At 36.9% G+C, this 27,895-nt stretch overlaps 1 protein-coding gene across 1 annotated transcript in view; it reads right to left on the bottom strand.

Annotated features, from left to right (window-relative positions):
* LOC145671314 (dipeptidase 1-like) overlaps positions 1-27,895 on the bottom strand; it is a 266,200-nt gene that overhangs the window by 40,903 nt on the left and 197,402 nt on the right. Inside the window, exons 8-9 of the mRNA XM_081740303.1 lie at positions 15,767-15,943; positions 8,598-8,682 (exon numbers count right to left, since the gene is read on the bottom strand). Coding sequence (XP_081596429.1) covers positions 8,598-8,682; positions 15,767-15,943 — 262 coding nt within the window. The remainder of the gene's footprint in view (positions 1-8,597; positions 8,683-15,766; positions 15,944-27,895) is intronic.

Below are 27,895 nucleotides of genomic sequence, written 5' to 3'. Positions count from 1 at the left end.
CCTGGGGGACCAAGGTGACCCGGGACCCCCCAAAGCACTGGGCCCCCTTATTGTAATTAAGAAGATATAATATTTGGAATAATTTGAATGCAATTTGTTTTAAAATCCTCATATATGCCTTCTGCATCTATATGAGGCCCCTCCCCCTCATTTTACAGAGAAATCGGCGCCCTTGTATACAGGCGCGGATCCGAGGGAAGGCTATAGGAGCTAGTCCCCCGCCGGATTTAGGGACTGCAAAGGTGCACTTCCCCCGTTTGTTGTAAATATACACTATCTAAAATGAGAAGCGAGCAGTGAAAATAGCAACACATTCCGAAACTTTTTGCCATCATGTTTCTGTTTGGGGCTTAAAAGAAAGCAGAGCTTTGCAAAAGCATGATTTTCTGAAGGTTGAAGGAAAAGAATTCACCAAGCAAAATAATATAACTTTTGTCAAGTAAGTAAGAAAACATAAGGCAAGAGGAGAGAAGGATATTTTTGTCCTGCATTCCACTTGCGTCCCTGTTTAAAATATTTCGGCCAGTAGTTACTGAAAAAGAAGATACAACGTACAAGACAAGTAGAGTCGAGACTGTCGGCGACCGAGCCCAGACATAATATATAATGATCTTTATTCTTTAAGCGATACTTGGAAACCAAATTTGATTTAAATCTGACCAATAGTTACCGAGAAATAAAGTACCACATACAAACAGAGCCGAACCGAGCCTGTCCTTTGCCGAGTCGGCCACCAAGTATAGAGATGTTTATTCTTTGGATAATGGGCTATCTCCACACCAAATTTCGATTATATTTGGCCAGTAGTTAAGGAGAAATAAAATAGAACATACAAGGCAAGCCGAGCCGAGCCTATCGCCGACCAAGCTCGGTCATCATATGTAGTGATCTTTATTCCTTAGATGATTGGGTACTTGTGCATCTAATTTGGTTTAAATTTAGCTGGTAGTTACCGAGGAATAAAGTACTACATACACACATACTTAATTACATCTGGAGTAAAACTACAAGCCCCCTTATTCTTACTAAGGAAACTAAAAAGAAAAGTTCTAACATTACAAATGGAACATACTTCATGTAAGCAGAATCCACTTTCAACATTACAACACTAATGGGGAGAGCTTGAGGCGGGTGAGCCCCCCTGACTACGCCACTGCACTTTTGAGACACTTGGGAGCTATTCGATTGGAGAATACTGCTTTCATCTATCTTTTACCGCTCTTGCTCTATGTAGACCAATATTTATTGAAACGAAAAATTATAGTTGAATGAACCACTTCCGGTTTTAGTAGAGAGTTAATAATAGAGATTAAATATGTTCTTACGAAACAGAAACCCGAATCTTAATACGTATTACGTTTTTCGATCTATGATGATCAATGATCAAACCGGAAATGGTTTATTTAAATCACTTTCGGTTTGAGAAGACTATTTTAATAACAAACTCACTTCCTAATTCTTGACTCTTTGTATTTTTACCAAATTTGGTGATGATCCATGAAATACTTTATTTATTTATTTATTTATTTATTTACTTTTTGTCACACACGGATACACGCGAATATGGTAAATATATAATGGAGTTTTGATAAACCAAACTCTAGTTATTGAAAAAAAAAACAACGAAAACTTGATTTTTGCCATCCCTGCACACAATTAATCCGTTCTAACCACAGAAACATAGTACTGTGTGCGTTTTTGTGATAAATATTATAAAATGAAAAGAAATCTATCCTTCCAGAAAACAAAAGAAATAGGCAAATATATAAGAAACATTTAGACTTTTTTTGGTTGTACATTTGTGAGTGGAAGAGATTAAAGCTACTGCTTCGAAGGAGAATCCATCCGTTTCAACCAACAAAAGATGTAGAAAAGCAATTGGAAAGACATTCCGTACTTTCAAAGATCATTATCTTTGTTCTACGAAGTATTTAGTTGACACGTGAATCATACCAACTTACGCCGAAGAAGCACATTCAGATAGTTGCGTCGTAAAGTTGTGGGAAATCAGTAGGAAGTGGGAGTGGGAAGGGAGACTGCTCAAGGCATAAATGATTATGAAACTGGAGGGGTAGACACGGGTTTCACTTTTCAAATTATCATAGTACATCCCTCCTCAGCATTTGTTCTTCAAAGAATGTCATCCATAGTAATTCATAGTAATCCATAGAGGCATCCATAGTAATCCATAAAGGCATTTAAAAAAATTCAATTCAATTCAAATGTAGGCCTACTGGTAGTTATTGGTGCACCCCCTCAGAAGATCCTTTCTACCAAATCTTGTGTGTTGGTCCCCCTTGATGAGTTTCTCGCTACGCCACTGATGTCTGATATGTATTTGATTTATAAACTAAATTGCTTGCAAGCAAATGAAATGGCCTTCCTGCTTCCCTGGGGGCCAGTATATGTGTAACTTTGGTGTATGTAGCTCCGGGTTCGATCCTTGTTGGGAAGTGACCTCGAGCTTCAACCACATTGGTCAGTGCAAGACTGTTGTAAAATAAACATATATGGTGACTACCGGCAGTGAGCTCCTTCATGCCTAAGCGCTTAGCGTACGCGCCTTTCGCCTGGAAGAAACGGGTTCGATTCCCGGCGTGAGCACATGTGGTTTCGATTCCATGTTAATCAGTAGGTCCCGTCTCATAAAGCCTCGCTGCCGAAAAGGACGTTAAACTCCAAATCAACTCAACTATCGGCAGTGTCATCACAAGAAGTAAAAATCTTATCAATAAGCTTACATTAAAAACTTCACTCTTTGATCATTTCTCTTTTTCCTCTTTTTAAATACAGAGCAATCAAAGTAATGCTATTCTCAAAGTACATGTGCCTGGGGGGCCTAAGGTGTTTACTGAATCTTAAGTATGAGGAAAAAGAAATCAGACTGAAAAACGTGGAATTTATTTACTAGTATAATGGAGATTATTTTAAAGCCAACCTTAGACTCCCTGTCGCCAAGGATGTTTAAACGTTACTCACGCGTAACTCCAAGACCATCAGAATTGAAGAAGATGAAATACAGGTACAAAAGGTAACCGATAAAGAAAAGAGAAACATAGAAATGGTACTCATCATAACAAAAATATGTCTACTTACACAAGAATGTTCTGCAGAATTTCAATACGTTTCATATCGCTAAAATCAAGGAACAAAACCCATTGGGTTCGAGAGAAAACTGGTATTCAGTGGAACCAGTTTTATCTTAACAATCTCAAGCAGGTACGACCTACGTGGGTATTTCGAGTAACGCTAATCCCTTGGTGACCGTAACTACAATACCAAAATGCAGAATGTTCCATTGAGTAACGTTACTCAGCGTAACATAATTCAGAGCGTACCATTTTAAAAGTTACACTGACTAGTAACGTTATTAACTAGGTGCAGAAATGGGTTACAAAATAGTAACCGTAACAGATAACAAAATGTAAATATTGCACATTTCGTTAAGTTATCCACCCTTGATATATTCCTGTTCGGGGAATGGCGGAAACTTCATAACGAGGAACTACATAATTTATATGGTTCACCCAACATTGTTAGGGTCGTCAAGTCTAGGAGGCTTAGATGGGCGGGCCATGTATCTAGAATGGAAGAAAGTAGAAACGCTTTCAAAGTCTTGACTGGAAGACCAATCGGAAAACGACCATTAGGAAGACCTAGGCCCAGATGGGAGGACAATATTAAGATGGATCTCGCAGAGATTGGAATACAAAGTAGAAATTGGATGCAGTTAGCTAAGGATAGAAGTCAGTGGAGAGCTTTTGTGAAAGCAGCATTGAACCTCCGGGTTTCATAGGCCATAGAGTTAGTTAGTTAGTTAGTTCGGGATGCCATTACTCGTAACCGTTGTGGTTCGGATCCTGTTCAGTGCGCTATATTACCACATTGGGATTTGAATTAAAACTGTGAACTACTTAGTGATCAGATCCTTCAATAGAGCGCGAACATACTGAAAATCACCATGTGAATAACTATATGAAACATTCAACATCTTGTAAATAGGGTTATATGTTTTTCTTTCTTTTACATGACTTGAGCGAAAGAATACATCCGTTTGCTTTTGTACCGTAGTTTGAACATTGTGATAGTATTCAGAGAATTGACTGTAAATCCTGGATATATATATATACAGGGATTAGAATTAAGAAATATATTTGTGGGCTTTTGGCATCTATGGCCATTTTAGCCTATCACATATGAGTAATGAGAATGACGTCCATTGGCCATGACACTACCATGAAGAAGTGGAGAAAGAGGAAAGGAAAGAGAAAGAAAGGAAGCGCCCTGAGACCTGTATGTTAGATATCACACCGGCATTTTCCTAGTGTGAATGAAGAAAACCAAGAAAGACCTCACTCTAGATGGCTGGTCTGGAAAGGGTTTTACACCTTTCCGACCGACTATTCCTACCAGGAATCCAACCCAGGACCTCTCACACCAAAGGGAAGATCATTAGCGACTACATTACATAGGGCCACTGGATACATATGCAGTACCGGAAGTTGTGAGATACTATACTTTTTTTTTTCATATATAGCGATTTACCTGGTAATTTGTCTTAGCTCTTGGGGCCTGTTAGCTTACTTCAGAGGAGATGAAGACCCACCCAGGGCCCACTCTACTATATGTACAACACGTGCATTTACACAGGGCAGCAAAATCTCTCATAACTATATTATTTAAAATAAATATTTCTTGTTGGAAACAGACTTTATGATGATGGTAGTTAAATTTACTAAGCTGACCTTCTATTTGAATACTATATTCATAAGTCATGTTTAGGTTGCATTAGTTTAAGATCACATGGACAGTGCTAAAGCAAATTGTCAAACAAATTCGAGTATGAATTTGCTTGATTGTTGTCAAATACAAAAAACTCAATTCTCGAACAGTAGCAAACACCTGTTCCATTTAGTTAGTTAACACAGTTTTAAGATGAAAATGAGTCTTATCTTTGTTACAAACAAGTTCCTTATCATTGAAGGTGGAAACAACTTTTTAAAAATTTTTAACAGATGTAGAAGAGAAATCAAGAACCAAGATACAAAAAGAGATACTTACATTGGAATTGCAAACGGATATATTGAGATTGAAGCTCGATATTAAATTCTATATAAAAAGAAAAGGATTATAATTTTTCCTCTGCGGGTGTGTTGCTTTATCTTTCATTAACATAATATATTATTATCTTAAAAAAAAAACTGACACAGCGAGATTGTATGTAGGCCTTGGTATTTAGATAGTATTTAGATTGTATGTAGGCTTTTCTGAGTACGAGTGCTCTTTCGCTCCTCTTCGTTGTTCATGATGGGGTTGCAAGCTTAAAATTGTGGGTGTTAAGATTTGTTCTTTTTGGAGAAAGGGGAGTGGCAAACGATATCATTACAGGGGGCAACAAATTGCCTAGGGTAGCCCTAGACTCACCCTGAAGTAAGTTGAAAGAAACACTTCAGGCAACAGAGTTAAAAGGCAAAAAAAAAAAAAAAAAAAAATTAAAGTTTATTAACATTACTGTACATACAACCCTAATTATTAGAGGTGAAAGATCTACCATTTTAACCCTTAACGGTTCACTATCTTTTCTGTCTGTTTCCACCACTGCTTGCAAAACAATATATTCACAGACTACCTTAAGCGTAAAATTCACCAGAGTTGTCACCAAGAGGCAATAGCTTCTCTGGATCGCGGAAAACATGTACACAAATAACCACAAGGAACAATACCTAAAAATAATAGTCTTCAAACGCAATAGGCAAGATCAAAACATGTGTAACCAAATGGTTACGAAAACTCGTTAAGGGTTAAACATTAAGTTATTACTTCTATTTGCTAATGTAATTCAAGTAGTTACTCAAATAAAACAAGTGAAATCAGTAAATTGCAAAAAAATCAGAATGATATGAAGAACAAGAATATTAGAAAACCTATTAAAAATGGATCAAAACATTGCGATCTTGGCAAATAATTTGTGTTTGGATCAGGGGCCACAAGATTTTTGAACGGCCCCTAAATCGAGTTTTCGTATTTTTGACGGAATATCATACTGAGCTAACTGATATTTTGAGTTTGGCTACATTATATGTAGTTCTTCAGATATAAGATCTACAAGAAAATTTTTGATTGAATAAGGTATATTGGATCTTGATCAGAGGCCACAAAATTTTTGAACCGCTCCTAAATCGTGTTTTTGCACTTTCTACGGAATGATCACATCATACTGAGTTAATTGATATTTTGGGTTTGACTACACTATATGTAGTTCTCCAGATATAAGGAATATATGAAAATTTTTGATTGAAATATATTGGCTCTTTTGATCCGAAAAAAAAGGAAACATAGTAACTGCCAACACTGACTTCTTAAAGTTTCTGCATACAGCGCTGCTGGTTTCCGGAACGACAGTTCACTGGGGAAGAGTTTTAGGAAAAGACTTCTCAGGAAAGAAAGAAGAAAAAAAGCACCAAAACTAAAGAGCAGAAGTATTGGAAATAACGAAGAAAGATGATTATATTATGAGAGTAAGGACACAGACTGTCATATATTACCATGGGAGTTGTGAGTTAAGGGGGAAAAAAAGGGCAAAAGGGAAGAAAGTGAATAGAGAAATATCGTTTGTCGAACGAAAGAAAATGATTTTGCCGCAGAGGAATATTGGTGCAGAATATAAAAGTATGCAGAAACAGATTTTTACATAAACAAAATATGCTAGAAAAAAATATTGAGAGAAAAAAGTGGTCACAAGCAAACAAGGAAATAAAATTAAAGGACATACAGAGATAATAATTTCTCCTTCAGTTCCTTCCCTTTTTTTAAGTAACGAAAACTTCATAAACAAAATGTACCATTAAATGTGGTTATAAAAGGCTTTTATTTACTTCATAAGATTTTATGAGTTATAAAGGAAGGTGGTTGTTAAACTCCCATTAGTGTTTTAACTTTCATCGATCCATAAACTTTATTACTTCGGAATCATTGTAAGTTTGCTTAGCAAGGGATGAGTGAGTCTCCGAAGTTCTATGTAGAGGGAACGTAGAATGGAGAGTCGATGACAATCGGCAATAAAGCACATTTTACATGATGCAATTCCACAGTTCTTGATTGTGTCACCGATATCCATGTTTTAGTTTAATATGGAAGATTTTAACTATAATTTTCTTATTTTTGTGTTGATGGCTGGTAAGCTGTCTTACTTCAATTTACTCTAATTACCTAGTTTAATGAAATAATAAATTAATAACCTTACAGAACCAGAAGTCTACTATGTTCATTGTATAAGGGTCATCATTAAAAATTGTAACACAAAGAAGGAGTAATCCGATTGACTCGACATTTGTAAGATGTACACAATATAGAACAATACCGGGAGCATAACACGATTAGCAATTAGCGATTAATTACGCGTCAAGCATTCCGATCACGCCCGCTGGAAATAGTAGCCGTGAGAAGTATAGAAAGTTATATTTATAAAGTAGAATTAGATTTTCTCCACATTAGTGTATCAGCGATTTAAATATAACTTGTTGAGGAATATGGTAATCACACCAACAAATACGAATGCGGAAGAAATGTAACATAATACGGAAAATTTGTGCTGGTATTGTACGAAATGTAGCCAATACGAATGTAACGTGAATATGAAATAGTGCAGGTGTAAAGAGACTTTCTGGTCATTCTGTATTTCCGTGAGAAACCGCAAGTATCGAACAGCGATCAGTATTCAGAGGTATAGTGCGATGTCGTCTGAATTATCATGGCATTTTTTTCATGGTGTCCATCGTTTTGCTTCCCTTTGATTCGGTGACAAGCTCGTGACGTGACGTTCTCAACTTTTACGAATTCTATTTCTATCTGTAGTACCATGATGGTTGCATTCGTATTTGGCAGTATTGTGGGGACAGATTGGGCGTGGATTGTCTCTGCTTCACCATTGAGATCCAGCGTTGGTCTCTTAGTGCAGAGTACCATACTATTGGATTCTAATTTCTATCGCGTACAATACTAGTTGGCGGGTGTTGCTCCAGTCATTTTTAGACAGCTGAGGTGCTAGAATCTGCTGAAGTCCCACTTTCGTAGTTTTTGAAATGAAGGTTATTTTACAACATGACAATGGACAGTAGCGTTTATCACGGAACGTTTTAATGACACTATGTCCCACTGTTCCAGTGGCAACACAATTTATCGATGAACAAATTGTTCCACAGTTTTCTTCGCATGTGCTACCTAATTTATAGCCCATTGAAGGTAAGTGCTCTTACAACAGTTCACACACCGGAGACCCCTTACAATTACGGCAGATAAATTTTGATAATATTTCAAAGCCGGGAGGGAGTACCATCTGACTCCGGAAAACCACGTTGTGTACATGCTGCGTCATGACAACTTGAGAGTAACATGAATAAGAGAACTACCGGAATGTGTTTTAGAAATTAATAGTGATGGAATTCATGATATGCTGACTATACTTCCTTCAACATAAAATTGCCAACTGGTCGAATTAACTGCTTTGAGACTTCGTACAAAGAAGCACATTGTTTCTTATCGTATGTAAATTGCATGAACCATGTGTTAAGGAACATGAGGAAACTGTTTACACTTACCTATGACGTCATGTAGCGTGGCGGCAGATCGACAGCTGAGGAACTTTGGAAAGAAACTGACCATTACGATTCCTCCATTCAAGGACTGGAAAACAAATAAAATTGTTATTTTTTTAATTAGTGAAAGGTAAAAAAAAATATCTAATTTTGACATTAACATTGCAAACACTGTCACATTTCCTTTCATATCGATTGCGGTTACCCACAAAGCGAGACGAAACGGCAGAAGGTTTGCGACGAGACAGAGTTTTTGCAATAGTAAAAAATACACTTTCCAAGACAAGACATTAGTTTCAAAACAGCTTTTCGAGACGCAACAGCCTCAACACTTTGTTTTGCAGGTAACCATAATTACCAATCATTTTTAATTGTCGAGTTGATTAACAAATATTTACGTCCTTTGTCAGCAGTGAGCTGGAGTACTGTAGTGCGCTCTCCAGTGGCGTACACATAAAGGTCTCAGTGTTTTAAAACCATCTTGAACAAGATATTATGCCAAAATAAACAGTTATCATATTAAGATATGCATATACAAACAGCTGAAATTACATGAATTTGAGAGCTTGAACCCATGACGAACTTCTGTGTGCACCATTGACGCTCTATAGACCCTATTCTCTCATCAGATATTAATCCCGGTAGCTTGTGCACCAACGGCTTGTAGGTTGTTATTGGGTCAGGGACAAGGTTTTAATGGGCCAATCTGCTACGTCAGAAGTCGGAGAAGCTGACAGTAGAGACGGTTGATAAGTGTTAAAAATGTTGCTAGTGTGCCTCATGGGTTCATGTACAGTGTACCTACAAGACCATAGACTCCATCATTGAAGTTTGGAAATATAGTGTGTGCGTGCCATTCTTACGACTATCTGTAACGTCATTAAGAGTACGTGTGTCACTGTTAGAAGATACTGTTTAATAGTGGATTATTTGCATATATCGTAAATAAATATCGATTTTTCCAGCAAAATTAAAAAAAACTATCAATTATTACTAGCACGACCTAAAAATAGTTTTTAATGAATTTGATCTAGGTCGAAAACAGCATAAGAATTTCCCCTCAAGCAACTCAAATTGTTCAGCTCAATGCGATTTCTCGATTATTATATTTTATCAATCAAGTCTAGCTAAACAAAAACTGAGAAGTTTAAGAGATAATGACACTTTTAGCGGATATTTCATTATTGTTAGTTTCCAAGTGTTTTAATGAAAAGCTGTATGAGTGTATACATCAGTGTGAGTTTCATCCTAATACATGGGCAGTCAAAAAAGTCCTCGGAATTCACTTGTAACTATTTACTACTACAATATAGGTACACTTCACTTTCAAAATAGACTCCTTGAGAACATACACACTTTTTCCACTTCTCCTGCCATTGATGGAAACTACGCTAAAAGTCCTGCTTTGGTATGTTCCAAAGTCCATCCGTCACGTTCATTCGTTTGGATGTCTCCTTCAGTGGCAAAAGCGACTCGCAGAAACGAACATTCCCCTCCTCTACTAGCCATCAAACTCACCGTATTTAGTACCAGCGGATTTCTGATTCTTCCCCAGCATCAAAAATGGCCTCAAAGGTAACCGTTTTTCCATCGTAGAAGACATCGAAACCAACGGGAGAGTCGAACTTCGGAACATACCAAGTAGTAATAATTGATAGTTTTTTTAAAATTTTGCTGTTGAAAAAATCGGTATTTATTTACGGTATATGTAAATAATTTACTATTAAACAGCATCTCCTAACGGTGACACACGTGCTCCTAATGGCGATACAGACAGTCGTAACAATGGCGCATACATACTATCTTTACAAACTTCAATGATAGAGTCGATGGCTTTGTAGGTACACTGTGCATGAACCCATAAGGCACACTGGCAACATTCCGCTAACTTTGTAAACAACCATATCACTTTGTTCAGCTAATGATAAATTTCATCTTAGAACATTTATTTCCTTAAATGCTAATACTATCGTTAAATGTGCCTGAGAACACTGCTTCGACAATGTCAGATTGTCTGATCTGCTACGTATTGTTAGATTTTGTGAGCGCAAGCTATGAGTATGACCAGGCCCGTATCCAGGGGTCTAGGAGGTCACCCCTGGTAGTACAGTGATAGAGTGTGACCTATGATTTGATTCCCCTGTAGGGTATGCTATCTGCAATGCGATAAGCAATTTATGCTTCTTCTTCCTAACGAGGCTGGGCGATAAGCCCCTGCAACTCCGTCGTAAATAAGGACGTAATTATTTTATAAACTACTTGGTGAACCTTTGCTAATATAACGCTACTAGTTCTTACAACCTTTCGTTAACCTTATTTAAGAACTGCAAAATGCAATAAGAGAGAAAACATATAATGACGATGATTGCTTATTTACATAAGCTATACACATAACAAAAGGGAATTTCTTGGTCACTACTGTTTATTTGTTAAATCAGGGTCAAACTCTGTGTGTCATAAAAGTTAGTTTAACAGAGTTTAATTAAATAATATATATTCTGTCTGACTTACAAAGATTATCGTATTAGCAAAGTGATTTGAAGTAATACACCAGGCATAAGATAAGCCTTGGACTATATCGTTTAGAACTGTCTTAAGAGTGAATCTATCATTTATACATTGAATTTCATTACTGGCTACTTACATGTTTCGGCCTCGTCTTGGAAGTCAGCTTCTGGTCTCATATTTATACCACATGATAATGAGTTTAATTACGCACTAATTATAGGCACTATAGATCACTGGATGCATCACTTCTTCCTCTTCCAAGCCTAGAGCAGCGATCAGATTGCAAGCCCACAACAAACCTCTTTGTGTGGCTTCGGAGTTGGGATCGAACTTTGGACCTCTAAGGATAGCATCAGTGGTAGTCCACAGCAAACCTCTTTGTGTGACTATATAGAACTGGATGGATCTCAGCACCTATGAGGTAGGCAACAGTCACGGCCCACAGTAAACCTCTTTGCGTGGCTTATGGAGATGGATAGAACTGGATTGAACTCAGGGCCTCTCTCTTCCGAAATCGAGTCAGACTGTTAATCAAGAATTCGTTGGCGAACGTGCAGCACCTTGGCCTACCATTCGAGAACGACCCTCGTGACCTCAAAACCCGAAATTTAAATACTGCTTCCTGTTCTTGGTTTTTCAGGTCACGAACTACTTTCTGTAACTAAATTTTACTTGGGAAGTTCATTTTTAGCTTGTGTTCCGTGTCTTAATGCAGCCACGGAAACTTTTCCAACGGTTTCCTGTTGACTTGTAGGAAAACACAGTTTTATTTTATTTTAATATTAGAATTAAAGTTTTTATATTTTTTCATTCCCCCATTGTATATTGTCCTGATCCTAGGTAATCATTACACTATAGGTTGTTTAGCTTATACGTAAATCCGACACTGCTTTATATGCTAAGGTGACGATGATTACGGTGGATCACCAACCGGAAGTCAGTACATATTTTAGCTCATTCCCTTAACTACTGCGCAATGAAACGTTACATATTATAAATATTGTACTATAAGATAGAGTATTGTTTCAGCTACAGCACAAGACACTGATTCATTTGGTTGTGGCTCCTGATACCGAAAAATGCAACAAATAAAATAAAATATTTGATTCGTTTTACAATGAACACACAAGATGGCACTTACTGTTAGATCTTACTAAAAGTGCTTCGTTTCATGAAATGTTTATTTGTGTGTGTAAAGTATTATAAAATAATGATTTTATTACGAAATGGATATATTGTTTGACCGTTTTTCGTGTTATGTTTCATATTTTATTTAAATATTAATTTATATTTAAGGAAATAGATTTTGGGACGAAGCTTACGCAGAACGCTATAATGCGTTGTTGCCAAATTTGTACGTTTACTGTAGTAGTCACAATAAGAAAATTTCTTGATTCTAGCTTTGCAGTTCGAGAAGAGGAATCGCGGTAAGGGTCGAAAAATAATTTCTCCAGTAAGTATCTAAGCAGAATCCCATGATTATTCCCTTTATTATCTGGCATCAGTAAACACTCGACATTATCTGGCAATGCCGCACTATTCAAGCAGCGCATAGCATAGAACCGAGAACACCTAGTCATCCACCTTAAGGCAAGCAAATGATGATAGAATAATTGGCACAACGAGAAAGTGGTTGGAAACGGGAGTATATCGAGAAAACCCACGGACATGAAGTCCCCACGGCCGGGATCGAACCAAAGACCCCACACACTAGAGGTAAACGCTCTCCCACTGAGCCACCGTGCCCCCTCCTTGATTACAACATGATTAAATTTTAATGTAAACATTTTAAAACCTCTATAAGCTTAAAATAATATAGTGTAATAGGGTAAGAACAGTCTATTATATTTTCTTACTTGCTTACTTTCTCTTTTTCCTATTGCGTACGGCATAGAGGTCAGGACAAGTTCCTTGAATTTCTGTCTTGTGCTAGCTTTCTCATCCCCTTTAAATTCCTTCCTCTCTTTTCTTCCGTACTTCTCTGTTCATTCTATTCAGTTTATAGTGCTCTAGACATTAGTTTTCGACACAGTGGTGATTTCAGAAGATTTCCCCCGGGGTGGAAACGTGGTACACGGGAAGTGCAAAGTAGTACTACGGCAATACTGCTGACACACATTAAGCGTTAACGGACATGGCACCAGCGAGATATTTCACAGCTCCGGGAGGAATTTCCTCCCTGGGCCACAGTCTGAAATCATCAGTGTCTTCGACCTGAGCTATTGGTCTTGTCTGTGTTATTTATTATGGTATTTTTGCTTTATTCATTCTTATAATATACTCATACGATTGTAGCTGTCTTTTTCTGACCATTTTGATTCATTCTTGCTAAAGTCGAACTCAAGTGTAGCAATATGATTAGTGTACACGTCTTTGACGCGGAAGACCCAGGCTCAATTCCCAGTGGCAGCTCATGTGGTTCTGAACTCATGGTAAATTGTGGTTCCACGTCTCATATCGCGTCGGTGGTAAGAGAGAAGCTTATTTTCAATTCAATCAACCAACCAATTTTGCTTAAGTCCTCTTATTTTAACATATCTCATCTTAGATATTACCAATTGTCAAATTTCCTGTCATTCTGCTTCTGTGTACCTAATGCATTATTCAGCATAATAACTTTCAGCTCCGTACAATCATCATCATCATCATCATCATAGGTATTCTGCCCTTATTGGCAGATCACTTTCTGCAACTGAGCAGTTTCCACGATCTTCCGCTAATTTCTTCACGTACGATTTTTCTGTTTTGATATCGTTCATCAATTGTAGTCTCCTTCACCCCCTCAGTCTCTTTCCTGCCACCATATTCTCTAGCACGTCACTTATGATACAATTTCTTCTTAGTCAATGTCTCAATCAGTTTCTCTTCCTCTTCTTAATAATATTTAAAACTGTTCTATTTTCCCACACCATTCTTAACACTCTCTCATTTGGTTTCCGCTCGACCCAGCCAATTCTCTATATTCTTCTTCACACCCATATTTCCAAAGCTTCCGGTCGATTTTAATCTTTTTTTTTTTTTTGCGAAATGTTCATATTACTACCCCTATACAACACAATACTCCACACGAAGCATATTATAAATCTCTTTCTCAACTCTTTATTCAAGATGATACAAACTAGTCTTTTCTTTCTCATAATGGCTTCTTTCGCCATTCCTATCCTTGCTTTTATCACACGTTCACACTTCGTATCATCACTAATAATAGTACCCAGATATCGAAAACTAGTCACTTATTCTATTTTCTCCCCACCAGTGGCGGCGATTAAACGTTGAAAGTGAGGGGGCAAGACATGATCTGAATATTTGTATATCAATATTAGTTTTCCTAGTTGTTTTTAACACTTTGTTTGACGGAAGGTTGCATAACTAATAGGATACTGTATTTTTCAGCTAAAATACTGTATATCGTATTTCATATTTTATTAGGTAAATTCACAAGAGCAACGCAAGTAGGAACTAACCCTTTGTACGAAGAGATTTGATTCCTTTCTCACGAACATCTTAAAACTCTGTCTGAAAATTCTATTATCACATCACTTAATAACAAATTTGCAAAACAAATAAATAGAAAGGATAATATTAATCGCAGTAATGAATAATGAGGCTTGTTTTGTAGAAGTTATATTGAAACTGGAGCTTAATGAACAACTTATGTATATTTTTAATTCCATACATGCCATTTAATGTATGTTACTACTCTTAGAAACTGAAAGACAGTAAATACTACAATTATATGTTATGACATTTAAAGAAATACGCAATTGTAATATTCATTGCTTTGAATTGCAATTCAAACGCAATTCCTGTAGCTTTCTTAACTCCCCGGGAAGACAAATAACAAATACGTACTCACGCAACAGCAAATATTATATGGCACTATTTTTTTTCTATGAACCAGTAATACAAAACTTTACATTTCAAAATGAAACTCTACACATTAAGGGGTAATTTCAAAAAAGTGGGAGGAGGCAACTGCCCCCTCTTGCCTCCCCTAATCGCCGCCCATGCTCCCCGCCTATTTCTATATTTGACACCGACCCCTTCGTTCCAATCACCATGGCTTTTGTCTTTCTTACATTTATTTTCATCCCATATTCTTTTTTTTTTTCATTTAAAAATAAAAACATACTGTAGCGAACGAAATGAGCATTTCCTAAAGTTCATTATACGTACATATAAAGTAAAATTTTACTTTCAAATCGCTGTGAATACATGGATAATCTGTAGAGTTTTATCTTGTAAAAAATAGAAATTATTTGAACTTGCCCGCCGCGGTGGTGCAGAAATCAAGGAGATTTGTGTGGATGCCATATTTAACCATTGCGGCATAAAATGTAAAATACGAATTATTCAATTATCTCCTTCAAAACCCTAAATTTTCGTTTGCATTTCTTAAAAAGAAAAAAATAATAAAAAATAAAACTATTTTTGAGTAACTTCTATCTATGACTACGTATTTGCATCCAGAAACTCTTGTGCTGAGCATTTTAGGTTAACTAAGTATGTTAATTGCATTTGGGAGCTTTGGTGCTTGGGTGAGAGGGACATCGTGGAAACAGAAATAAACAAACACGACCCCACGCTGTGAATGGATAAATCACTTTACGAATGACGCGCGAGTGCAAATAACAAACGAAAGAGCATGCATTAAATTCACTTACCAGCTTCTTGAGCACGTAATCGGGAACATTTCTAGAGCTATTGCACAGGGCATGCGCTGATGAGTGTGAAAACATAACAGGAGCTTGTGTCACTTCCAGAGCGTCGACCATCGTCCGAACAGACACGTGTGACAAATCCACGATCATTCCCAGGCGGTTCATCTCTTGAATTACCAGCTGCATGAAACAAACACATAAATCAACCTCGTTTAGTCAAATATAATACATTTCGGTAATTACACACACATATATATTATATATGAAACAAAACACTCTTGTTGCTACAAATAATATGTATAAAGTCTTAAAGCCACATATTGCATAACACTAATTAATTGGTTAATGAATAGAATGTAAATTTAATGCTAAAGTTACAATTAATTGAATAATTGAAGCTTTCTGCTTTACCTTATTATTTAATTAATTATTTCAACATATTCATTATTCGAATAATTACGGAACACTTATTTGTTATTCGGGTAATTAGTTAAACAGTTATTCATTCTTCCAGTAATTATTTCATCACTTATTCGTTATTCGAGTAATTATTTGATCTCCTTTTTTATTTGGGTAATTATTTAATCACTTATTTATTATTCCAGCAATTATTTGACCACTTATTCGTTATTTGAGTAATTATTTGACCACTTAATTGTTATTCGAGTAACTATTTGACCACTTATTATCTATTCGAGCAATTATTTGACCACTTATTCGTTATTGGAGTAATTATTTGACCACTTATTCGCTTTTGGGTAATTATTTGACCACTTGTTCGTTATTTGGATAATTATTTGACCACCTGTTCGTTATTTGGGTAATTATTTGACCACTTATTCGTTATTTGGGTAATTATTTGACCACTTATTTGTTATTCAAGCAATTATTTGACCACTTATTTGCTATTAGAATAATTATTTCACCACTTGTTATCTATGCGAGTAATTATTTGACCACTTATTCATTATTCGAGTAATTATGTGACTACCTACTCGTTATTCGAGTAATTATTTGACCACTTATTCGTTATTGGAGTAATTATTTGACCACTTATTCGCTTTTGGGTAATTATTTGACCACTTGTTCGTTATTTGGATAATTATTTGACCACCTGTTCGTTATTTGGGTAATTATTTGACCACTTATTCGTTATTTGGGTAATTATTTGACCACTTATTTGTTATTCAAGCAATTATTTGACCACTTATTTGCTATTAGAATAATTATTTCACCACTTGTTATCTATGCGAGTAATTATTTGACCACTTATTCATTATTCGAGTAATTATGTGACTACCTACTCGTTATTCGAGTAATTATTTTACTACTTATTCGTTATTCAAGTAATTATTTGACCACTTATTCGTTATTCGAGTAATTATTTGACTACTTATTCATTATTCGGGTAAGTATTTGACCACTTATTTGTTATTTGAGTAATTATTTGAATACTTTTTGTTATTCGAGTGATTATTCAAACACTTGTTCGTTATTTGAATAATTGATTACTTAGTCCTTATTTAAATACTTATTCGAACACTTATTTGTTATTAATAGTAGAACATTAATTATTTAAATTGAACAATTAATATTCTTATTGCTTGTTTGAACAATTATTTGTTATTCTAATGATTAATAGAGAACTTATTCGTTATTCAAATACTTATTTAAACAAGTACTCACTTCCTTTGAATGTTCGAATCATGTATACTAGAAAAGTATGTCGTTCGAATCTTAATACAGGAGGCACGGAGGCTTAGTGGTAGAATTCTTACGTCTAGTTTGCGAGATCCCTGATTCAATCACCACCCAAGTAAGTTTATGGTAGACAACTTCGTGTGCGTGTCTGTGGTTTTTCGCTAGGCACTCCTCTTTTCTCCCACATTCTCATACCACCAATTACTCCATCCTAATTCACTTGCCTTGATCATCCGTCTCCCTTATTTTAAATGGCATAAACGTGGGGCGTTAAACCGATAGATTTCATTTCATTTTCATTTTTTCGAATTTCAGTATGGATTTATTCAAATGTTACCAACACTAGTTGTGGGTAATTATTTGACCACTTGATCGTTATTTGGATAATTATTTGACCACTTATTCGTTATTTGGGTAATTTATTTGTTCAAAAGAGACGGTCATTTTCTAACGCAGTGGTAGTGAACAAATGAATGATACAGGAGGAGCAAGAGAGAGAAATATTGGCTGAAATATCAGGAAAGGGAATTGACCTACGTAATTAGGGGAGCAAGGACATTGAACAAGATGAATAATCATACCTCTTGGTTATGTATCTCCGGCTCAGCTTATCATTGCAAGTAATATCAAAAAGAAAACTGAAGAGCAGGACGTTGCCCTTTGGATTCCATAAATACGAAAGGTATACAGTAAGGTTAGGGTTTTTAAGAACTGTTTTCAAAGGAAAAACGATGTGAAATGCAACTAAAATAAAGTGAAAATGGGCAGAAACATCGCGCTACTTCTATAAACTATTTTACAACTGTTTAACATAAACTGCAGGGTAACTCATAATTATGAGTATGATGTTTGACTGACTGTAATATGTGTAATTTTGGACAAAAAGAGTGAGTGTGGGGGCGTCAATGGAGGGTGAAGGGTGTCAATTGAGGGTGAGGGTGAGGAGGGGTTAGGAAAAATGACTATCTCTGCTGTGGAGTCCCCAGCTCGATGACAGAATTTAACATCACCAGACTTTTTCTTATGGGGTATTTTAAAGGACAAAGTGTATCAACATCACATACGCAACGTGGCCGAGCTACGGGAAGCTATCACAGAAGAGTTCCATAGGATACCAGTACGGGTCGGTCAAGCTGCTTCTGACAACATTAGCATACTCTTCATCTCCATTGATGTACCTATTTGGATGGAGCATTGGTAGGCTATGCCATGCAGAATAAAGATTAAATTTCTTGTAAGGAAAGGTATGTGAGTAATGTGTTTATGTTCAAATTAGGTTACTAGTTTCTTTACTGCAGTCTTTGAAATATCATATACATAATTGTGGGGTACCCTGTACATACCTTTTTATAATATAAAAGAAGAAGGAAACGCAGAGCTTTCGTATTTAACAGAAGGATCTCCATGTTGTTATAGAAAGGATTTACCACATCTACATACTTCACTGGGTAAACTTCCTATTCACACGGAATGGCAACTTTGAAGGTGTTGCAAGTTCGACACCATTCGGAGTTTTCTTAAGACTAACATTGAGCTTTTGTTTAGCAAAAACTCATTTAACTGTTGTCTTACGGAAGTACGTAGATAACACTGTTCCTTTTTTAAGCATTGTTATTCCATGTTTTTAATGACAGTTGTCAAATGTTTGTAACATAAATGCAAAACAATTTTCTGCCCAGATTGTCTTGTGGAGGCGATTCCTTCTGTTTAGGGCGGTTTTAGAATTCTTGAACAAAGGGTACGATAAGCAAAACAGCACTCCCTCTGTATTTATACAGAACGAAAACCTATAAAGGTTAATTCACATATTATGTGAATGCCCATTCCATTCCCCTTTATACTCCGTCTGTGTCACAGCTGCGACCATTCACACATATTATATACCATGCCGTGTCGTACCACTACTGCTTTCTTCAACATTTCCCTTGATTCTGGTCAACTTCGTGTCGCTTCGTGTACTCCGAAGGAAGCCGAATGATCGTGGCAGACGAGCTACGACTGGACTGGTTTCTTCAACACTACTGCTTTCTGCAACATTTCCCTTGATTCTGGTCAACTTCGTGTCGCTTCGTGTACTCCGAAGGAAGCCGAATGATCGCGGCAGACGAGCTACGACAGGACTGGTTTTCCTTCAAGACAGCCTGTCGTGCGCGTCATGGCAACGGCACAGGCACGGCACCTTATATGTGAATTAAAAAATAACCGAATGAATTTTCCTTTGTTGGACTGCAGAGGAAAGAAGCTCGAAATGAAAATGAAATCTTTCAGTTTTATGTCCCACGGTTATGCCGGCCAGACTAGAGCAGACTAAAGCAGTTTATTGTCCCACTCTGTTCATTCCACCATTTCACTCATCTCTCATCAACACAGTCTCCTGTAGCCTAACCGGCATAACCGTAAAGATTTCCATACCTGGAGCTGCCAGTCCTCCTCAATGTGTTGAAAGTCCCTCGCAAGGGGATCTTCTGAAATCACCACTAGTTCTATTCGCAAATTATGAATCTTTGGTTGAAGAAGTTGCTGTGCCTTGGAAATTACGTTTGTGTGTAGTTTAGATTTGGAGATACAGGAATTAGATATCTGGGCTTGCGGTATCTATGGCCATGTTACCCGTCACGATGAGGAATGATGTCCCTCGGCAATCACACTATCCGAGGAAAGCGAAGGAAGGAAGCGGCCTGGGGGCTATATGTTAGGTACCATCCTGGCATTTGCCCGGTGTGAATGAGAAAAACCCAGAAAAACCTTACTCAAGACGACTGGCCTGAAAAAGCTTTAACACTTTTTCGACCGAGTGTCCCTACCGGAAATCGAACCCAAGACAACTCAGAAACTGCTTGCTCTTGTCGAAAAACTCTAGCAGAAGAAATAGCTAAGCTCTTTGCACGATAACTGTAAAGTTTGTAATAAATATTAAGTAGTAGCAGTAGAAGAAGGAGAAATAGGGATGCGCACGAGACGAGTCGAGACAGAATTTTCCTGACAAAATTCGAGTCGAGACACAGCTCTTCCAATAGAGAAGAATACATATTTCGAGTCGAGACATCACTTTTACAGCACATTTTCGAGACGAGACAGCCTCAAATCTTGTCTCGTGCGCATCCCTAAGGAGATAGAAGAGGAAACGGAATTGGGGGCAGATTAAAGGATGAAAAGGTAAAGAGCACAAAATTGGGGGAAAAGGTGCTGCAAATTTTTCTCTATTCTCATCTTGAAGGAACATGGGGTGCGCATAAACTCTCTTCCTGATAACAAATATTAATAACAAGAAAACAAAGCATGCGGTCTGAAAACTTGGCTTCTATTATATTTCAAGATTTTGCCACAGCCTGTGCTGCCATCTACTGCAGCTGACCGCAGCAGACAGTCATTTGCTTAAAAATGGCGACAGGACAGCAGAAATCAAAGTGTGTGTTGTGGTATCATGAAACAAAATCTCCCCAATTAAAGAAACACCAAAAATGTGTAATCCTTCAATTGTGGGGGGGAAGGGGTCCTCCACACTGAGTACTGATGTTCGTTCATTTCTCGATGAAACCTTTATTTGACCAATCGATGGGAAGAGATGGCCCAATACCATGGCCCCCCGGATCACCAGACATAATTCCCTTGACTTCTTTCTGTGGAATTATGTTAAAGATAGGTTTTACGCAACATTATGTTGTTACGCAACATTTGTCCTGTCCGTGATATTGCAACACTCAAAAACAGGATAAGAGTCGCAATAGATACAGTGACTCCTGAAATGTTGAGTAACAAATGGTTGGAAATTGAATATCGGATGGATGTCTTGAAGGAAACTAATGGAAAACATGTGGAAATTCTCTAAATTAGGCAAAAAAAAAAAAAAAAAAAAAACTTTTTATGTTTTCCTACTATTTGCCGCAAACAGCATGCTTCTATCACTTTAGTTTTCTTGCTATTAATGTTTGTTATCAGGGAGAAATTTTATGTTCACCCTGTATTTATTATCTCAGGTACTTTCGGAGGGTTCATTTTTAATGTAATGAAAAATAGGGCCACTTTAAAATCCTAACAATATTCATAACAACAGAATAAACATGAGCTATGCACAGGAGGAATTTTTTTGGAGATGAAAGGGACGAGCAAACAGGTTGATTGGGGAAAATTTAATAACAGAGAACACCACAATAAACACTCATCTCCGGAAATAATACGAGTTGTTACGGTAGACATCTAAGATGTGCGGAACAAGTGACTCATATGGGAACACATACAGCATGTACAAAGTTGTAGTTACAAATCTCTGAATAAAAGATGTCCGGGAAGGCCGAAATGAAAATGCAAAGGTAATATAAACCAAGACCTTTGGGAAGCAGGTTGTATCGATTCCGAGTATATTGGCTTGAATCAATATAGGATCGAATAGCATTCTTTCTTTTCAGCGGTTATGAACTTCCGAGTTTTTAACTTACCGCCGGCCAACAGGCTGTAATCTTCCCCATACCACGGGTCATACCTGGGTTTTGGGGGTATTTTTTTTAGATTTTCAGTCAAGCAGCTACTGCATCGTCACTACTTATCTTAGGATCGTACCTCATTCTCTTCAGAATGGACCAGGCTTTCAAATGGTATTACTTACATGCCCATACCATATACCAGGAGAGGGAAAAAGTGATGTCAAAGGGAAAATTTCGGGGAGAAAACATTTTTTCCCACGCTTTGGGCCCCTCTGGAACTGCCCTGTGTGAACGTAGAGATCTCAAAAATTTTATAAATACTACTCGGTAGACTGAATGTGTGTGCCAAATTTCAACTTTCTATCTTGAATAGTAAGGACGGAAGAAATTTTATCAAGAATCCCCACAATGCCCCAAATTACCGCAAAAGACCCTGATCTCAGGTTAAAAATTTCCTGAGACATCTCTATTTACCCTAGGACTATAATCCGCCAATCATTCTCTTCAGAATATAACTGCCTTTCAGGCGGTACCATTCACATGTCTCCATCATGTATCTAAGGCGGGAAAATCTCGAAGAAAGGGATTTTTTGATAAAAATATATCTTTTTTCAACTTTTTGCCCCTCTGGACCCCCCTGTTTTAACGCAGAGATCTGAGAAAAATCTGTTAAAAACTACTCGGTGGACTGAATGTTTGTGCACAATTTCAATCTTCTAGCTGCAAAAGTAAGCCCTTCAAAAAAAAAAAAAAAAAAAAAAAAAAAAAACCGACAATATCCCATATTTACCTATACAGAAGGATATTTTGATAAAAAAAAAATCCCTGAGACATCCCTAATTACCCTAGGATCATGGTTCGCACATCATGCTCTTCAGAATAGAACTGCCTTTCAGACGGTACGACTCACGTGTCTCTATCATTTACCTGAGGCGGGAAAATACTGAAGAAAGAGATTTTTTGGGTTAAAATATCCCTTTTCCCAACTTTTTGCCTCTCTGTACTTCCCTGTTTTAACGCAGAGATCTAAAAGAAATCTGACAAATACTACTAGGTGGACTGAATATTTGTGCACAATTTTAATCTTCTAGGTGCAAAAATAAGCCCCCACCGCCCAAAAAAATATACCGACAATGTCTCATTTCCCGTATACAGAAGGATATTTTGTAAAAATTCCCTGAGACATCCCTAATTACCCTAGGATCATGGTTTGCACATCATTCGCTTCAGAATAGAACTGCCTTTCAGATGGTACCATTTACGTGTCTGCATTATGTATCTGAGGCGTAAAAGTAGTGAAAAAGTGATTTTTTTGGTAAAAAAATTTTTTTTAAAATCTTTTTGCCCCCCTGGACCCCCTTCTGCTAACGTAGAAAACTGAAAAAAATATCTGCTAAATACTACTCGGTGGACTGAATGTTTGTGCAAAATTTCAATCTTCTACGTGCAAAAATAAGCCTGCCAAAAATAATGAACATAGGCTTAATAAAAGAAAATATATTGTTTAAAGTTATGACGTCATCACCTCCTATGTCTCGACACAGGAAGGTGTGAAACCATACGTAACGTCTTCTACAATACCTCTCGGCTTGAAAAAAAAAATCGGACGAAAAAGCTCAAATAGGAGAGTTATAACGCAATGTACCATGAAACACAAGATCCCATCACGTGTGTCACAAATATGACATAGAAAAAATATTATTTATTTTTACAGTCCGTATTCCAAACTTAGAATAAAATATTTCACAATATTATTACTACTACTACTACTACTACTACTACTACTACTATAATACTAGTCGTAGTGTACTACTACTACTGTAATACTTATTTCACTAGAGGTCAGCGACTACCAATGAGCCATGATGCCCCCAAAAGAATCAAACCATGGACATTTTGCGATTAATATGCATACAATTACGTCTTATTCAGCTGAAGGTTTTTGTTTGAATCTTTGAATCTTGCCTTAAATCAATGAATGTATAATTTCTTTTGTAGCTTTCCTAATCTAGCCATACGCCACCTCAGTCATCCAGTATTCTGGCGTTTCCTGGTGGTCTCTTTGCGAGCGTGCAGAGAGAGAACAAGTTACTCTAGATCTCTGGGCGCTGTAGGTATACAATCAAGCAGCGATAACAACCCGTGCAAAAAATCCCATTTTGTAGTATTTTTCGAATAGGGATACAGGGAATTTCCGTCAAAATTGGCAGCATATGTGGGATTTTTCATATGTTTATTTCATTAATGTCAACAAAATTCTGTACTCGGATTCCACGTTAATCAGTGCTCACGTCTCATATAACCTCGCTGCTGAACGGGACGTTAAACTCAAAATCAAGTCAACTCAAAATTCTAATGAAGCTTGGATAAACGTAAAATCAGTGTTAATTGTCAAATTTTGTTATTTGACAGTGCATGTTGTATAAAAGTGATTTGTGCAGGAACTTGTGAATCAAAAAAAAAAAAAAAAAAAAAAAAAAAAAAAAAACCATAAAAAACGTAAATTGTACTCTGAGGGTCTTTTTTAATATTGAACGGAAGAAAGTAAATTGCCACACGAAAAACTGCCAATTTCTAAAATGTACCATGCGGAATAACTGGACAACGAAGTTGGTCTAGTTTTGATACGTTCAGTAGAACATAATGGCTCAAAATCGTGATGAAAATACTAAATTCTGACAACAAAATTTGCTTGTTTTCATCAATAGCCTCTTTTAATTAAGGGCAATACCTATTAGTAACTTAGAAGATCGGAAATTAGGAATAATTCATTTAAATATCATAAACAGTAAGTAACATATAGTAGTTTGCGTTTTCGTATTATATAAATTTTGAAAATTTTGTAATTAGTATAGCGAATGGGAAATTTAAGAGCAAAATGGGAATTTCTGAGTTACAAAATGGGATTTTATAAGGTTGGCATCACTGCATTCAAGACAAATTCACGTGGTTGACAACCTCGTGCGACACAAATGGTTTGATACCTATCAAATTAATGGTGGTCTACGTAACTAAGACTAGAATCAGAATGTGTCATATTATAGTCCTTCAATTTGTCGTTTAAACTTATCTGCAAACGTAGTAAACTTGGGCGATTTAATGTACGTATTTTTAAAGTTCGGTATTTTGAGGTACTTATACGGAAATATTCACATTTCTAATTCTATTCGCATGTGAGAGAGTTTTGTTTAGGATTTAGAGTGGGAATGTCCTCATCGACTTCTAATACATAAATGCAAACGCTAAAACATTTCTAAAAATAAGTATTTAAACATTTATAAATTTCTCGTTCCAGATTTTCTTTGAATTTTCTATGGTAGGTAACGTAATGTAACAGTGTTACACGAAGAATGAAGCGGAAAGAAATGTCAGTTAATTAAAGAAAGAGAAAGAAAAAAAAAAAAGAACTGAAACTTTTCTTGCTCACGAAACGTTCACGATTGATCCAAAATGATACGAACGTGTTGCACCGCCATAAATTATACGATGAAATGTATTCTGCGTTGGATAATAGAGTGACGCCTTCTTAAGTAGAACGTTAAAAAGATAAAAAAAAAAAAAAAAAAAAAAAAGATGAACACAAAGTAAATGTATAATTATAATTAAATGTTTTCTAAAATTGCAGCTAAATACCAGCAGAAACTTTGTCAATTAACTAAGTAACTAACTCTACGGCCGATGAAACCAGAAGGTTCAACTTCATGTTCACAAAAGCTTTCCTTTTGACTTCTATCCTTAGCCAACTCGATCCAGTTTCTACTTTGTATTCCTATTTTTGCGAGATCCATTTAAATATTGTCTTCTCATCTGCGCCTAGGTCTTCCTAATGGTCGTTTTCCGATTGGATTTCCACATGAGACTTCGAAAGCGTTCCTACTTTCTTCCGTTCTGGTTACATGACTTGCCCACCTGAGCTTCCTAGATTTGATTAACCTAATAATGCTTTGTAAATGGTATAAATTATGCATTTTCTCATTATGAAGTTTTCTCCATTCCCCATTCCTATTCCTCTTGGGTCCGAATATTCGCCTCAGGATTTTATTCTTAAATATTTTCAGTCTGATTTCTCCCCTCAGAATAAGCGACTATGTTTCCCAACCATACACCACAAAAGGAATAACTATAGTTTTATATACATAAGTATAAAGGTAACCACTAAAATTCTGTCGCTTTTTCACCCATCACCTTCGAACATCAATATATCACCTGAAGCTAAGACGTACCTGGAAGATTAAAAATAGCCCCCATCAGCAACGACAACCTTCTGCCAACGTTCTTGAAGGCCATGGATTCCATCGCGGTAGAACTTGATAGACCGTGAAGCGAAGAAGGTATCAAGTGCATTTTGCACTTCTACTAGGGATTTGAACTGGCGTCCTCTAAGGTGATTGTCCAAGGTATGAAACCAGTGATAATTGGACGGTGCAATGTCCGGGGAGTATGGCAGATGCAATAATGTTTCCCATCCAAGGCGTAGAATGGTGTCCGGGTCATCCTAGCCACGTTGAGCTTAGCCTTGTCCTGTAACAGGAGAACCGCTTTGCGATTCAAAAGTGCTGACTCCATAGTTCTGAGTTTTTCTTGAACACAGCTCGACTGTTGACACTACACAGTTGCATTGATGCTCTGACCAGCTTGTAGCAGTTCCCGATGCACGATGCCGCGAAAAGTCCACCAAACACAAAGGAGGACCTTCTTCTGGTGCAGTACTGGTTTAGACTGTTTTGGAACCGGTTCATGGAATACTAATTAATGATGACGGCACCGTGGAGTTTCGTACAGGAGTCACTTCTCATCACATGCCAACACCCTGTCCAGAAATGGCTCCTTGCTCAGACGAGACAGCAAAGAAATATAAGTGTCTGCTTGCGTTGCCTTCTGGCCCGGAGCCAAATCACGTGGGACCCATCGACCCAACTTGTAGTGCTTCCCAAGTTGATGGAAGTGCTGCCGAATTGTTTCTCCACTCAAACTGTATTGTAGTCTCAGTTCCTCACATGTCTGGCCCAGATCCGTATTTAGGTAAGTGCTATTCTGTGCTTGAGAACAGGGCTGCAGAATTTAGGGGATGCACAATTTTGGAATTTTTTAAAGATTCACAATAAAGTAATATTTAAAACTTGCAACCCGCAATGGTGCGCAAGCGCGAGAAAATATGTTAATGTGTTTAATTTGCTCTAATTACAATAGTTACTAATTAGCTAGCTTATCTGATTATTTATAAAAAGTTATCCTCTCCCACTTCCACCCCAAGGGGTGAGGATGAACTTGAACATCATGAAAACTGATACCGTTAAACTCCTCGAGAACTATGAATTCAGCACTAATATCTATCGTTTTCGATTTCTTTCAAAATCTCACCCGTTCCTGGGGAGTGTAGTATGACCTTGAAGTTGAATTATATTAAAACTATCACTATTCATCTCAGCGATCCCAAAAACTATGGATTCAACTCTAATATTAGTCGTTTTCGATTATGCCCTGATGGGGACTTTTCACCTTCGTATCTTAGCTTAGGTATGATCTAGGGACCACTTGGATCATTTCTCTGAGAACTTTAGAACATACTAAAATTTCATGTAAACTAAGTAATTTTTACATATAAAGTTTTATAAAATGCTTTTTACTAGACTCACTATAATCTTAAATTATGTGGTATGTTCAAAATAAACAATGTCAAAAACACTGCCTAGTTTTTTAAATTCCAAATTTAGTATTACAATGATAAGAGTAAATATCAAGGGATTCAATCATAATTGAAGTGAAATTATGAAATATAAAAATGACATAACAGTTGATTAAGAATTAATATAATGCGTTTTCTCCGGATAGTAAATTAAAACCTATATGAATAAATTACATGCCAATAGTGAGAGAATGTGTCCACAATGGATGAGTGCTTAAGCTCATTGCCTTTCAATCAAGGGGTCCCGGGTTCGATTCCCGGTGGGGACACACGTGGTTTGAATCCCAAGTTAAGCTGCAGGTCTATCCCATGGGTACGTCATCA

This window comes from Thermobia domestica, chromosome 2, assembly GCF_964235325.1.
Source record: "Thermobia domestica chromosome 2, izTheDome1.hap1.1, whole genome shotgun sequence".
Lineage (NCBI taxonomy): Eukaryota > Metazoa > Arthropoda > Insecta > Zygentoma > Lepismatidae > Thermobia > Thermobia domestica.
This window is presented reverse-complemented; position numbering and strand designations above follow the sequence as displayed.